The 15,077-nt window shown below is 35.6% G+C and overlaps 2 protein-coding genes across 2 annotated transcripts; one reads left to right on the top strand and one right to left on the bottom strand.

Moving 5' to 3' along the window:
* The first annotated feature begins 614 nt into the window (after window positions 1–614).
* LOC133825621 (secreted RxLR effector protein 161-like) lies at window positions 615–1,159 on the top strand. The gene is made up of 2 exons (XM_062258537.1): window positions 615–725; window positions 812–1,159. Exons 1-2 carry the CDS (start codon window positions 615–617, stop codon window positions 1,157–1,159), a joined length of 459 nt encoding a protein of 152 aa, XP_062114521.1.
* An 11,364-nt stretch (window positions 1,160–12,523) lies between these two features.
* LOC133823919 (uncharacterized) lies at window positions 12,524–13,950 on the bottom strand. The gene has a single exon (XM_062256772.1). The coding sequence runs from the start codon at window positions 13,811–13,813 to the stop codon at window positions 12,911–12,913; it is 903 nt and encodes a 300-aa protein (XP_062112756.1). The 5' UTR covers window positions 13,814–13,950; the 3' UTR covers window positions 12,524–12,910.
* Window positions 13,951–15,077: the final 1,127 nt, after the last annotated feature.

Raw genomic sequence — 15,077 nt, 5'->3', positions numbered from 1 at the left:
CCAGTAAGAGATTACAGAAGAAAATAAGAAATCAAACTCTAGGTCTTCAGTGTTCTCCTTCTACCTCTAATGACTTCTCTACACTTCTAATTATGAATAGAATAGAATAATTAACTCTTAAAACGTATTTAAACAAAAACCCTAAAATATCTAACAAATTTGGCACTTCTGAAAGTCACGATCAGCCACACGCATCGCGGCCCTAGCATCCAAGCGTCGCGGCGCGCCTCTATTCCCAGCACAGCCCACTTCTCTGACTTCAGCGAGCGCCGCGACGCTTCCCTCAGGCGCCGCGACCCTTCAAAAATTCCAAAAACTTGATTCTCTCTACTTCTCCCTTGCGCCGCATCTCTTCTTCAAGCGTCGCGGCCTCTCTAATTCTTCCAAAAACTTGTTTCCAAACTCCAAAACAACCAATTAACTCCGCAAATGAGTCTTCAACTTTCTTCTTGTCAACTTTTAGCACAAATTTTCCAATTTCAACTGATTTTTCAGTCATTTCCCAAACTTCACGTTTTCTTCTCCTATTTCCTGCAAACATACCAAAACAAGCATAATACCGCATAACACTCCACCAAAATGACTCAAACTTACCCTAAACACATGTTAAAACTATGCTAAAAACGGACTCATCAACTCATTCTGAGCTCAATGTTCAATATTCTCCTTCTGATGGGACTCCCTTGCATGATCCTGCTTTGTATCGCACTATTGTTGGAAGTTTGGTTTATCTCACTATCATTCGTCCGACATTGCATATGTTGTTCACATTGTTAGTCAATTTGTTGCCTCTCCTACTATTATTCACTAGGCAGCTGTTCTTCGCATTTTGAGGTATCTTCGGGGTACAATATTTCAAAATCTTTTGTTTCCCTCAACTTCTTCCTTGGAGCTTCGTGCATACTCCAATGCCGATCATGGTCGTGATCCCACAGATAGGAAGTCTGTTACTGGTTTCTGTATCTCTTTGGGTGATTCTCTTATTTCTTGGAAAAGTAAGAAACAAATTGTTGTCTCACAATCTTCCACTGAAGTAGAGTACTGCGCCATGTCATCTACCACTAAAGAAATTGTTTGGTTAAGATGGTTGCTTAAAGATATGGGTGTTTGTCATTCTCAACCCACTCCTATGTATTGTGATAATCAGAGTGCCATCTAGATTGCTCATAATTTAGTTTTTCATGAATGCACCAAGCACATTGAGATTGATTTTCATTTTACTCATCACCTTCTGAAGCTTGGCACTATCACTTTGCCTTTTGTTCCTTCTTCTTTACAGATAGCTGACTTCTTTACTAAGTCGCATTCTATTTCTCGTTTTCACTTTCTAGTAGGCAAACTCTCGATGCTTATTGCTGCTTCATCGTGAGTTTGAGGGGGGTGTTAGAGTTATTATCTTAAGGTTATTTTAGTCTTTTATGTTATTTTATTATCTTTTGCCTTTTATAAGGCTTGACTAATTATTTTATGATGAGAGATCATTTTCTTTTCTTTTGCAATATACTTAGCTCCTCATTTTCTCTCTTCATCTATCTCTTTACATTTTGATTTCTCTTTGAGTTCTATAGATTTTGTAATCTTTGCATAATTATCAGAAGTAACTCACATGGAAGAGGGAGATCACCTTTCTCAAACCAAGTATCTAAAATACTTTCTTGCTCGGGCCAAATTCCATTTGCAAAGCCTCAAATGACAACAATGAATGTTTGGTCTTCGATGATTAGCTTATGGAAGTGATATTGTAGAGAGTCCACAATTCTATAGGTCAATGGTTGGTACCTTACAGTACTTGACAGTGACCGAACCTTAGATAGCCTTGAGTGTCAACAAAGGTTGTCAATTTATGGAAGCTCCCTTCAATCCTATTAGTGCGTTGTGAAAAGAATCTTGAGGCACTTATCAAGGATTGTTGATTATGGGCTACAGATTTGGATGATAGAAGATCAACTAGTGGCTATTGTATTTTTTTTGGGTTTGTGGTAATTAATCCTCCTAAAGATCAACTACTTTAACCAACTCATCTCACAACAGAAAGTTAGTTAAAGACTGTTACCGAGTCTTGTTTTAGCTATGATCTATAAATAGCTTTAGTCCCTTACTTTTGTTTGGTTTTGTAACTTGTAATAAAAACTTAAGAGAGACAGAGTTTAAAAAGGATTGTTAGAGAGAGGATCAAGTTCTTTGTGACTAAGAACTTTGGGTGTACTCGAGGTTTGGGGGAAGAACTGAGATTGTTCTTCCAATTTCGAGTGCTGTGAGCTTGAGAGATTCTGTGTCATTGGTGTTTGTACAAGTTCAGATTCTTCATAGTGGATTCGAGATGATGATTCTCAGCTGGAGTATGGCCAAGGATCAAATTGATCTCTAGGACCGGAACCAGGATAAATTCTGTGTTGTTCTTTCATTGAATTCTAGTTCTATATTCTTGCTGAATTGATCTGTTTAGTTTTCATTAATCTTGTCTTTGGTGTGTTTTGATCAATCAAGTATTTAGTTGAATCTGTTTGTTGAATTAATTTACAACAAATCAGAGCCAGGTTAGTGATCCGCAAGAATGGACCAAGATTCATTCAAGATTGATCTATTTTCAAAGATGAGCACATCAGCAAGGTTCGAACTTGAGAAGTTTGATGGAACATGATACTTTGGTCTTTGGAGGGAAAGTTTGAAGGGAATTATTGTTCATCAGAAGATTGCCAAATCACTCAAGCCAAAGGAGGAACTTTCTGAGAAACTAAAGAAAGAGGAGATTGAAGACATGGAAGAGCTTTCTTACTATACGATTATAATGCATCTTTCCAATACTGTAACGCCCTGGTTACTCCAAGACCGTTACTGTGAACTTTGAACCGTGCTTAACTCGCTAATCGAGTTCTTTGGTTATAAACGTGCATCTAGGTGTTATTAATACGTTAAAGCGAAAAAAATCAATCAAAAGGAAATGATATATTTTATTTAAAGCATAAAACTGTTCATGAGCCCATAAAAAAACATTTACAAGTTATTTACAATCCAAAATGGTCATTACAGTTTAGAATTTACAACCAACCGACCTAAGCGGCAAAAATAGGGTAAACCCCCTAGTTCCTTTGAGAAACTCCTTGGACGTGGTGGTCAAGCAGCCACATATGTACACATCACAACCTAAGCTCTCCACTCAAGGCTGGGTGAGCTTTTCTTTCCCTTTACCTGCACCACATTGCACCCATGAGCCAAAGCCCATCAAGAAAATTCAATACTGCATATAAATATTATCAAATGATGATCATTATAATCATATAGAGCTTATAACCCTGAACAGATGAGTGAATATCACTTAGTGGTTGCGTTAACCATGAAGGAGCATATAGCTCTAATCATATGAGTGATTTAACACTTGAGGTTCTGGTAAACCATAATGAGTGACTGACGAACAAGCCACTACGGGGCTCGGCACCCATTGCCATGTGACAATTCAGTCACTTGGACCTTCTGGCCCTAGCTCTAATCAAATGAGTGACTATTGGGTAAGTCACCCCGGGCTCAACACCCATAGCCATGTGACTAAACCGTCACTGGGGCTCTCTGGCCCTGGCTCTAAGTGACTAGCCTTAGGCTAGACAAGCGCTTTTTAGTTTTCATCGAAATTGAGGTCGGTCTGGCATTAATGCTCATTTGAGTCATTCAATGCAGATGTCAATTAGATCTAATCTTTGTCGGCTTGCGTTAAACACGCTAAGACCGTCCTTGAATTATGAGTCAATACCATGTGACCAGTGCTCAGTACTACTGCCGAACTTGACTAATGAGTCCTAGCTTCACAGTTAATACTGACACCATCGCCAATTCTGACTATTTAGTCAGTGCCATGCACAAGTGAGCAAGATTTGCTAAGCATTTGATATGCAATCAATGTCCACATTTAAACATTCAACATGCCTCAAGAATAACCATGCATGTCACATATGGGTTGTAGTTTTCTTACCTCTGGTTCGAGCGAGAGATAGTAACAGAACGACCCTTGAGAACGATCGACCTTTTGATTCCTTAGCGGTTACATAGTCATAAACAATTATAACCTTCATTAATGAATATCAACAATAAAAGGTTCTTGACCTAGACCTCACTCCTGGGATCCCGAATTGTACCCAAACTGTGAGTAGATTCGATCCCGAGACTTAAGGATTGAAACCCCGAGCAAAAAACCCTTAAAAATGCCCAAAACCAAAATCTGAAAGAGCAGGGTAGCGTTGTAGCGCTACCCCACTAGCGCCCTAGTGCCCAAGTCAGATGGACATCCACCCTGAGTAGCGCTGTAGCGTCCATATGTGGGCGCTATAGCGCTACACACAGCCAGTTTTGCCCAGAAATTTTCCCCCTTAGACTCCACCATTTCCAACCTGAACCAAAAGCTTCCAGACCTCATTTTAAGTCCCAAATGAACCCAAAAACCATCTACACATGTCCTAGGCATCACAACCCAAGTAATCCTAGCCAAAAACTCCCATCAATTCCCTTCAACCAATCTAGAAAACCAAGCTGAAAACCAAACCAAAAATAGAGCAAAGCTAGAGTTTTAATGGCTAGAAACTTACCTTAAGCTCAGATTAGGATCCTCTTCAATGGTGGAACACAATCCTAAGCTCTCAAGATCCACTTCCCTAGCTTGAATCCTCAAGAAAAGCTCCAAAAATCCAAAAGAAAAAGGAGAGAAAATGAGGTATGGGAGAAAACTTTGATACTCTGTTTTTGCCAACCTTCTACAGCCTTCAATGGCTTAAATATATCATATGGTGAAAAGACTCTTTTGCCCCTAGGTCATTTAAAGGTTTCTAAAGACTCCCAAGGGTAAAACCGTCATTTCCACCTATTTCGTTAATCATAATTAGCACCTTCCAATTCCCGTTATTCTCGAAATTCTCAAATACCAATAATTCATATCCCGTTACCTTTTAATTCCCAGCAATGCTCTAATCACCAAAATAACCCGATACTCACCCCGAGCCCCGAACTTAATACTGTTATGACTAAATCGCTAATTTGCACTCAAAGATCGTCTCATGCCGAATGGCTCGAACAAATCCAAATTATGATGTGTCCTCAACAATAGTTCATCAAAATGCATGAAAATACACAATTACGCCCTCAACGGGCCAAATTACCAAAATACCCCTATAATGAAATGTGGACCCACATGCATGCATTTAACATCATATTATAATATAATTCACATAAACATGCATATAATAGTTTAATGGCATAATAAATCAATTATGGCCCTCCCGGCCTACTAATCCAACCATTAAACTGCATTAGGGATTTCAGGGCATTACAAATACAGTGAGAAGGAAGGTTCAAAACTTAAAGAGAGCAAGGGAGTTATGGGATAAACTCGAAAATTTTTATATGAAACCTTCATTAACTAACAAAATTAATCTGTTAGAATCTTTATATGGTTTTAAAATGGTTTCTAATCTGTCTTTAGATGATAATCTTGATGCTTTTAATCAAATTATTATTGGATTGGCTAATCTGAAGTACAGTGTAGATGAAGAGAGTCAAGCTGTTATTTTACTTCGATCCTTACCGGCAGCATATCAAGAACTAAGAGTCATGATCAAATATGGAAGAGATACACTTACCCTTGAAGATGTTCTTGGAGCTCTTAAATCAAAAGAGCAAGAGCTGAACAAAGACAAGGTGAAGGATGAAGTTTACTTGGCCAGAGGAAGAGATCAGACCAGAAGAGATCCATCCAGAGGACACCAAAGATCTCATTTAAGATCAAAATCTAGGGGAAAATATCACAAATACAGAAAGTGTTATTTTTGTTGTAAACTCGGTCACATCAGAAGGTTCTGCACTGAGTTTAAGAACAAACTCAAGGAAGACAAGGAAAAGAAGCCAGATTATGTGTTTGTTGCTGAAGATGCAGACCAGTGTTCCTCTGATGGTGACATGTACATGGTTTCAGATCAAAGAATCACTAAAGAATGGACTCTTGATTCTGGTTGCACATTTCATATGTGCCCAACCCTTGAAAATTTTATTGATTACCAACAAGTCAATTGTGGCACTGTACTAATGGGTAATGACAATTCGTGCAGGGTTATTGGCATAGGAAAAGTGGCAATTAAGCACTTTGATGGTACTGTTCGAATGTTGAACAATGTTAGACACATCCTAGAGTTAAGAAGGAATCTTGTGTCACTTGGTGTCCTGGAAGATGAAGGCTTCCGCTATAAGTCAATGAATGGATTGATGAAAATCTCAAAGGGGTCTCTCACTATGATGAAGGGTGAAAAGAAGAATGAGTTGTACATTCTGCAAGGTGAAACAATCCTGTCATCAGAAGCAGACACAGTGAAGCACCAGGAATCTGAAATGGAGGTTTGGCTTAAGAGAATGGGGCACATGAGTGAACAAGGAATTACAGAATTAAACAAGCAAGGCATGTTGGGAAGTTTCAAATCAAGCTCTTTACCATTCTGTGAAGCATGCATACTGGGAAAGCATCACAGATTAAAGTTCACTGTTGCAACACATAATTCAAAGAGACCCTTGGAATATGTACATGCTGACTTGTGGGGGTCTCACAAGGTTGGAACTCATTTAGGTAAACATTATTTTCTGTCTATAGTTGATGACTTTAGTAGATATGTTTGGGTATATTTACTTAAGACAAAAGATGAATGTTTGCTAAAATTTAAAGAATGGAAAACTGAGGTGGAAATTCAATATGATCGAAAATTGAAAGTGTTAAGAACTGATAATGGCCTTGAATTCGTTAACACTGGATTTAACTTGTTGTGTTCTGAGTATGGTATTGTTAGACAAAGAACTGTTAAGCACACACCTCAACAAAATGGTGTTGCTGAGAGAATGAACAGGTATTTGTTAAACAAAGTCAGATGCTTGTTAATTAGCTCTGGATTGGGGAAAAGTTTTTGGGGGGAGGCTTTGATTACTGCTTGCTATTTAATAAATAGAAGTCCTAGCAGGGTTCTGAAATTGAAAACACCTTATGAAATGTTACTTGGTAAAGTACCAAGTCTTAGGCACTTAAGAATATTTGTCTGCACTGCCTATGCTCACCAAAAACAAGATAAACTAATTCCTAGAGCTATGAAATGTATTTTTCTTGGTTATCCAACTGGTGTGAAAGGATATAGACTGTGTACATTTTAAAATGGAAGACCTAAGATTGTTATCTCTAGAGATGTAGTTTTTAATGAACATGAGTTTATTCACTTGAAAGCCTTGAAGGGTGTGTTTTCTAATTGTGCAGGAAATATCAAAGACATGAAAGATCTAGATGAATTTGAAATTGAGTTTGGAATAATAACATCAACATCAGATGATCAAGCTACTTCACAAACTGATGGACTTGAAATAGAGGAACCAATTCAAGAACCTGAAATTGAGGTGGAACAACAAGAAACCGATCAGGTAGATCAAACAGAGTTGGGAGACTATCAGTTGGCTCGGGACAGGACTAGAAGAGAGATAAGCCCCCCTAAAAGATATGCTAAAGCAGACCTTATTGCCTATGCCTTAGATACAGTTCAACCAAAAGAAATGTCAGAACCAACAACTTATGAAGAAGTTGTTACAAGCGAATCTAGGAAGCAATGGCTAGCTGCTATGAATGAAGAGATGGAATCCTTAAGGAAGAACAAAACCTGGGAACTGGTGCCAAGGCCACACAACAAGAAGATAGTGTCACATAGATGGATCTTTAAGGTCAAGGAAGGCATGGCAGCAAGTGAGCCAGCTAGATTCAAGGTTAGACTAGTGGCAAAAGGCTTCACACTGGTTGAGGGAATAGATTACACTGATATATTCTCACCTGTGGTGAAATACAAGACCATAAGAATGATGCTTGCTGTTGCTACACATCAGGACCTTGAAGTTGAGCAGTTAGATGTTAAGACTGCCTTCTTGAATGGTTTTCTAGATGAAGTCATTTACATGGAGCAGCCACCCAGTTTTCAGGAGAAAAATAGTAAAATAGAAATAGTTTGCTTGCTTAAAAGGTCACTATATGGGTTAAAACAATCACCAAGACAATGGAACAAGAGGTTCAATCTCTTTGCTCAAGAAATTGGCTTCACCAGGTCAAAATTTGATTCTTGTTTGTACTATAAGGAACTAGAAACATCAAGCACAGTTTTTCTATTATTATATGTTGATGATATGATGATCATCAACAAGGATAAAACCAAGATCAAATTCATTAAGGACAAACTCAAGTCTGAGTTTGAAATGAAAGACCTTGGGCCAGTGAAGAAGATTTTAGGCATTGAGGTGGTAAGGAACAGGAAAGAAGGCAAGATGGTTCTAACTCAGAGCAGCTACATTACAAAGGTAATTAAGAAGTTCAACTTGGATACTTCTAAGGCTACTGCAGTACCTTTGGTTGGTCATTTCAAGCTGTCTAATGACCAATGTCCAAAAACTGAAGCCGAAAAGAGGGAAACAGAGAAGGTTCCCTATCATGTAGTTGTAGGTTGTTTGATGTACATTATGGTCAGCACCAGACCAGATATTGCACACTCTTTGAGTATACTGAGCAGGTACATGTCTAATCCTGGCATTGAACATTGGAATGCTTTAAAATGGTTGCTGAGATACTTAAAGGGAACTTCCAAGTATGGTTTGATATATGAAAGAGATCCAGGAAAGTTGTTTCTAAATGGCTATGTAGATGCTCATTATGCATCTAATAAGGACAACAGAAGGTCCACTACAACTTATGTATTCGTCCTAAACAAGAGCTGCATCAACTGGAAGTCTCAACAACAACAAGAAGTGGCCTTGTCCACAACAGAATCAAAATTTATGGCCACCACTGAGGCTTTTAAAGAAGCAATTTGGATACAAGGAATTCTAAAAGAGTGGAAGCTTTTGAAGGACAAAGGAACTATTTTTTGTGACAGCCAATCATCAATTCACTTGTGTAAAAATCCAGTTTATCATGAGAAGAGTAAACACATTGATATCAGGCTGTATTGGATAAGAGAAAAGATAGAAGACAAAATACTAGAGCTAGAGAAAGTTCACACAAGTGACAATCCTGCAGACATGGGAACTAAGGTTCTCACTCTTAGCAAGTTGAAACATTGTCTCAGCTTGCTAAACATTGGAATTTGTTGAAAACCTTAGAGTATATCATTATCTTTGAAGATCAATCTTGGGACTGTTAATCTTTAGAGGATCAAGGTGGAATTTGTGGTAATTAATCCTCCTAAAGATCAACTACTTTAACCAACTCAGCTCACAATAGAAAGTTAGTTAAATACTGTTACCGAGTCTTGTTTTAGCTATGATCTATAAATAGCTTTAGTCCCTTATTTTTGTTTGGTTCTGTAACTTGTAATAAAAACTTGAGAGAGACAGAGTTTAAAAAGGCTTGCTAGAGAGAGGATCAAGTTCTTTGTGACTAAGAACTTTGGGTGTACTCGGGGTTTGGGGGAAGAACTGAGACTGTTCTTCCAACTTCGAGTGCTGTGAGCTTGAGAGATTCTTTGTCATTGGTGTTTGTACAAGTTCAGATTCTTTATAGTGGATTCGAGATGATGATTCTCAGCTGGAGTATGGCCAGGGATCAAATTGATCTCTAGGACCGGAACCAGGATAAATTCTGTGTTGTTCTTTCATTGAATTCTAATTTTATATTCTTGTTGAATTGATCTGTTTAGTTTTCATTAATCTTGTCTTTGGTGTGTTTTGATCAATCAAGTACTTAGGTGAATCTGTTTGTTGAATTAATTTACAACAGGGTTCAAATTTGATAGCTTGGCAATCAAAGAAGTAACAAACATTGTCAAGATCTGAGCCTAAGTTTAGAAGTTCAGCAAACAGAGCCGTCGAGCTCGCATGGATCGAATCGTCACTTTAGTAATTGAAGATTACTTTACCTTGAGACCTTATTGTTTGGTGTGACATCTTGAGAACTGTAATGTTGGCTGCAAAGTATTACTGTAATGTTGGCTGCAAAGTATTACATGCTAGGACCAAACACATTGAGTTGGATCTCTACCTTGTAAGAGAAAAGGTGCAAAGGAAAGAGACAAGCTTTTGATCAAGTGGAAAATTGTTTTACAAAGGCTACATCCAGCTCAAGGTTTTCCTTGTTAAGAGACAAACTCAAAGTTGAAACTATTTCAACACTGAATTTAAGGAGCTATTAAAGAAGTTCATTAGTTACAGACTGCAACTGTTTTAAGAGAAATTAAAGAGTACATTTGTGTAAAACTAACATACAACAGCATGAATTTTCTTGACAATTAGTGTCATCAAATTGATCTAGCCGCACACTATGTTTGGGTTCATCATTTTGATAATAGTAGCAGTAGAATTAGCCTCCATGGATGAGAAAAATAACGCATTATAATTGTTTTAATTGTCGCATTTGGAGACTCGAATCACATACTAATATGCTTTAAATAACGTTACTTTCCCACTCTCGTTTGAGATTGTTTATGACTTGCAGTATAGCAAATCGCTTCCACGATAATTCAAGTCTTTGTGTGTATCACACAAAGCAAATGCGAAAATATACTTAGAAGCTTGAAACGTTTTGTTCCATTCTCTAATTTGATCTCTCCAAACTTGTAAGATTTCTTCTTATTATTGCACAAATATTTTTAACAGTTTCGGAAGATAAAAAAATACTTCTTTCACAAAATTATACGTAAATACCTCATGAAAAAAAAAAAACAAAAAAAGTCATTATAAAGTTACAAGCCATACCAGGAATAGGCGCAGCTGCTCCACAAGCCTCTGCCAAGCATATATATTATCAATCTTTTATGCTAATTTGAAAACCTCCAACAAATGATAATAATAGAATTACGTGATGAGATGAGATGAGATGATAATAATAGGTTAAATAACAATAACTAATGTGACTTAGATGAAATAAAGATTTTTTGCTAAGTATTAATTGTAAGGATGGTAAAGAATGAAGGACTAACCTAGAAGTAATTAAGAAGATATGGATGACTGGAAAATATTTAAAACCAAATATTTTCCTTCAATTTTTGACTAATTTAGGGGGAAATAACTGTTGATTAATGGAGTAGTCTTTTTCGTTGAAACGTATATCAACAAAATTACAATTTAGATTAGTTGGCAAATTATTCATGATGGCCTTTTAACTGCTACCAAGTTGTTGTCAAAGGCACCAACTCTAAACATGGCCCCATCCCAATTACCCAAGGGCAATTTCCAGATATTATATTTGAAATTGATGCATATACAAACAAAAATATTATATATATATATCATTATTATTTTAATCAGTACTTGTAGAAATAGTATTTTTGGCTTTCATAATATGAATAAATTGTAACTTTATAATTATAAGAGACTTCCCACAAAATTTTATGAAATTTTGAATAATTTAGGATATCGAAATTAGAATTCAAACAGCTTAACACATGTGTGTTTGTTTCGATATTTATATCTGTGTGCAATTGACTATTTGAATCATGATTTTGTGATCGTAAATTATTTAGAATTTGCTGAAAATTTGAAAGAAATCTCTTATAACTCTATTACACACTACTTTAAAAAAAAATTAAAGTTGGAGTTAATTTATGTACTAAAAATACTAAATTTACCTATAAATAATGATTAAAATATATTATTATAATAATATTCAATACAAAATTTGATATTTAATACTTATATTAATATAAATTTAAATATTATAAAATATTATTATAACGATAATATATAATACATAATGTTAATTTTCATTAAAAATATTATCATTTATATTTAAAAAAGTTAATATATTATATATATTTTAAAAAAATGTATTTATAATTTTGTTTAATTTTTATTATAATATATGTATGTCATATTTTTATATATAATATTTTTATTTATTTAAAATTTATATCATAATGATATAAATTTAATAAAAATAATTAATAAATTTTATAAATAAAAAATATTGCACGTCGTTTGTATTTGCATTATTTATTAAAATAATTTCGATAATTCATTCCCATAATTATTAAAGAATATTGGAAATAACTTATTATTATTATTTCTCATTTCTATATAAGTTTAATTTGTATAAATATTTAATTTTTCTCTTTTAGAGTCACAATTTAGTAAAATTGTAAGATGAGTTTACTTGTATTGTGGCCGATGTAATAAACGATATTTTATCAATAAGCATTAGTGTCAAAAAAAAAGATTATGAGATGAGCTTAACAATAACTTAACCTCTTTAAGAAAACCAGTTTTGAATTTTAAGCAAACACATACAATTCTTGTAAACATTGAGATAAGCTTAGAGGAACATAATATTTGTTTAAAAAATAATTCAAAATTTGGAAGATAACATGATTTTCAAGACTTGCTGTTTGACTAATTTTGGATATTCATAATCCCCAATTTTTCGGTGAAAATTCCTTATAATAAATTAATATTGTTGCCCAGCTAATTTATATATATATATAAACTCCATAAGTAATTTATATATATATATATAAACTCCATAAGTTGCGGTCATCACAAATAATAATTTTGTATGCAAAATATTCCTTTCGTCCAATTCTCAAAATCTGAAAATTACAAGATTATTTATTAAAAAATAGAAAATTTACAACTGTGCACTCGAACAAAAACATTTATCCTATTTACAAAGCTCTTGATTTATATTTAAAAAAGAAATTAAAAAAAATGATGGAAACGTAAACGTAAACGTTGGAATCTTAGTTTCTTTTTACCGTTAATGAAAGCGTGGGTAAACCGTCAATTGAACGTGCCACGTCACCTAACGAGAATTTAAAATGGAAGCGGGTCCCACACAGACTGCCAATCACGACCATCTTTCAACTACCCTGGCTCCAACGGGTCCCACCGGCCCGCGCCATCGCCGCCGCATGTAAACTATTTTCAACAAATCTGATTACGCCACGTGGATGCCGGAAGAATCACCGACCCAAGAACTAGATCTTCTGCCAGACGAGAACCGGTTCATACCGCCCAAACCGGGGGCGTCGATTTCAACACTCCGCCTCGGATGCGACTCGAAAGATGGCGCGTCGATATCAACCCCCGAGAAATCGCGATTTCTCGTCGATTCGCTCTCCCGCGATGGAGAGCCGGAGGTCGGAATTGGCCTCCAGCTTCCGTCGTCTGTTTTTTCTCGGCAACCAGTTCTGAACATGGCGCGGAAAGTCGCGAAGAATCCGGTTTTCCGTCTCTCGACCGGCTTGACCTTCTCCACGGCCGGTTCGGAAGATCTCTGCGATCTTTGGCGATTCTTCTTCCAGCGACGCTTCCGGTCCCTCTTCGATCTCACACGTCCCATACACGAGACCTTAGGCGACGACGGTTCGATCATCGGGCCGTCCGATTTCCCGGTCGATCCAGATCGCTTCGGGAAAAGCCTCGTGTTCCCGGCTTTACAGTTCTTTCGATTTTTGGCTTCGACAAAATGCGTCTTCTGAGGCTTCGGAAGACCGATAATCGCCGCCTTCGACTTCAAATTCATGGAGAATCGCTGCGAGTTCGAGTTCGAGTTCGATCCCGGATTCAAATTCGGATTCAGGTTCGTCGAGTGTGAATTTCCTTTCTGCGATTCTTTTCGCTCGTAGAAAACATTCCGATCGAACCAGTCATACTCCGCATCCTTCGAGAGCCAAAAAGACTCCGGAGGAAAATCCGGAGGTACTTCAGGTTCACCAGAGTCTTGCGCCGGAGGCTTTTCGCCGGTGTCGGCAAGTGTCTCGCAGGCTATTTTCCGATCCATAGAGCCTCCGCCGCCGGCACAAGCCGAGACTAAAGTTTCCAAATCCACTTGAGGCATCTTCCGATGAAGATGAGCGCTGTAGAGAGAGGGAGAGAGAAAGAATATTGAGAAGTTAGTGTCTTGAGAGGGAAAGTTGAAGAAGGAAGAAGAGGTTTTATAAAAGGATTGTTAAGTTTGTTATTTTGCTCCGGTATTTTAATGCACTGTTTTACACAATAATTTTTTGTTTTTGAAAGAGAACAATAAAAATCTCTTTTAAGAAAATTTATTTAAAAATTAAAACAAACAAAATCATTTTTAAAAAAAAACACAATTTACTTATTTTTGGAGGGAGACTGGAGAGCTTCAACTTGTTGACTCGTGCTTAGGGGCTTCGTTAGTTTCAAGGGAGAGATATTAACAATTATGGAAATAAATAAACATTATATTAAAATGATAAAATCTTTTTCACATTTAATTAATATTTTTTCTTTTATTTATTTAGGTATTTATTTTTGTCATTTTCTGAGGTCTTGACTCGGCTTAGCTGAGTTCTTGGTTGATTTGTGGCTTGGCTCTCAAGCTGTCAATAAATATATATTTATATTTTTGATAAATGGATATAAAATTCTCAATTATTGGTTTGCTTTATCATTTAGGTGGAATTTGTGTTTTGCCAATGGCAAGTTTAAAATACTTTGCATAAAACTAATTAGATGCATCTTTATTGGTGGAGATTAGCTCACTTACTACTTTAGTTAGTATTTATATTTGAAGTACATTTTTTTTGTAGTTAAAGAAAGGAAAAGCAATTAATAATTGAAAAAGGAGTAATGCTGAATGTAAAAATTAATATAGATAATATTAACAAAAAAGCAAAATGTATTGTCATCTATTTTGCAATTATATTTGTACTTTTGAAATATATAGTTTACTTATTAATTAATACGATATATAGGTCTGAAATTAGTTGTTAGTCACTCACTTTGAAAAAGAAATTGAAATTGTGGGGCTTTCTTTAAATATCTTTATATGTTATAAATGAGAGTTTAACTGTTATCTATTAAATTTAATTTTAAAGTCATTTAAATATGGTAAATATTTTTTAAAAAAAATTATCTAAATAAAGTTAAATTGAAGAAAAAAAATCTAAACATGGTAAATAAATTAGAATAAATAATAAAAAATAATAAATGAATAATAATTTATCATCACATATTTAAATTACTCTATCAATTATATTTTTAAAACTACAACAAACAAAATATTCATATGTTTAAATTTAATATATTTTTAGGAATATTTGCGGCAAAAATACTAAATATTTACTGAATGTAACATT

The sequence above is a fragment of the Humulus lupulus genome, chromosome 3 (genome assembly GCF_963169125.1).
Source record: "Humulus lupulus chromosome 3, drHumLupu1.1, whole genome shotgun sequence".
Taxonomy (NCBI): Eukaryota; Viridiplantae; Streptophyta; class Magnoliopsida; order Rosales; family Cannabaceae; genus Humulus; species Humulus lupulus.
The sequence above is the reverse complement of the archived record's forward strand: the minus strand, read 5'-3'. Positions and strand labels throughout refer to the sequence as shown.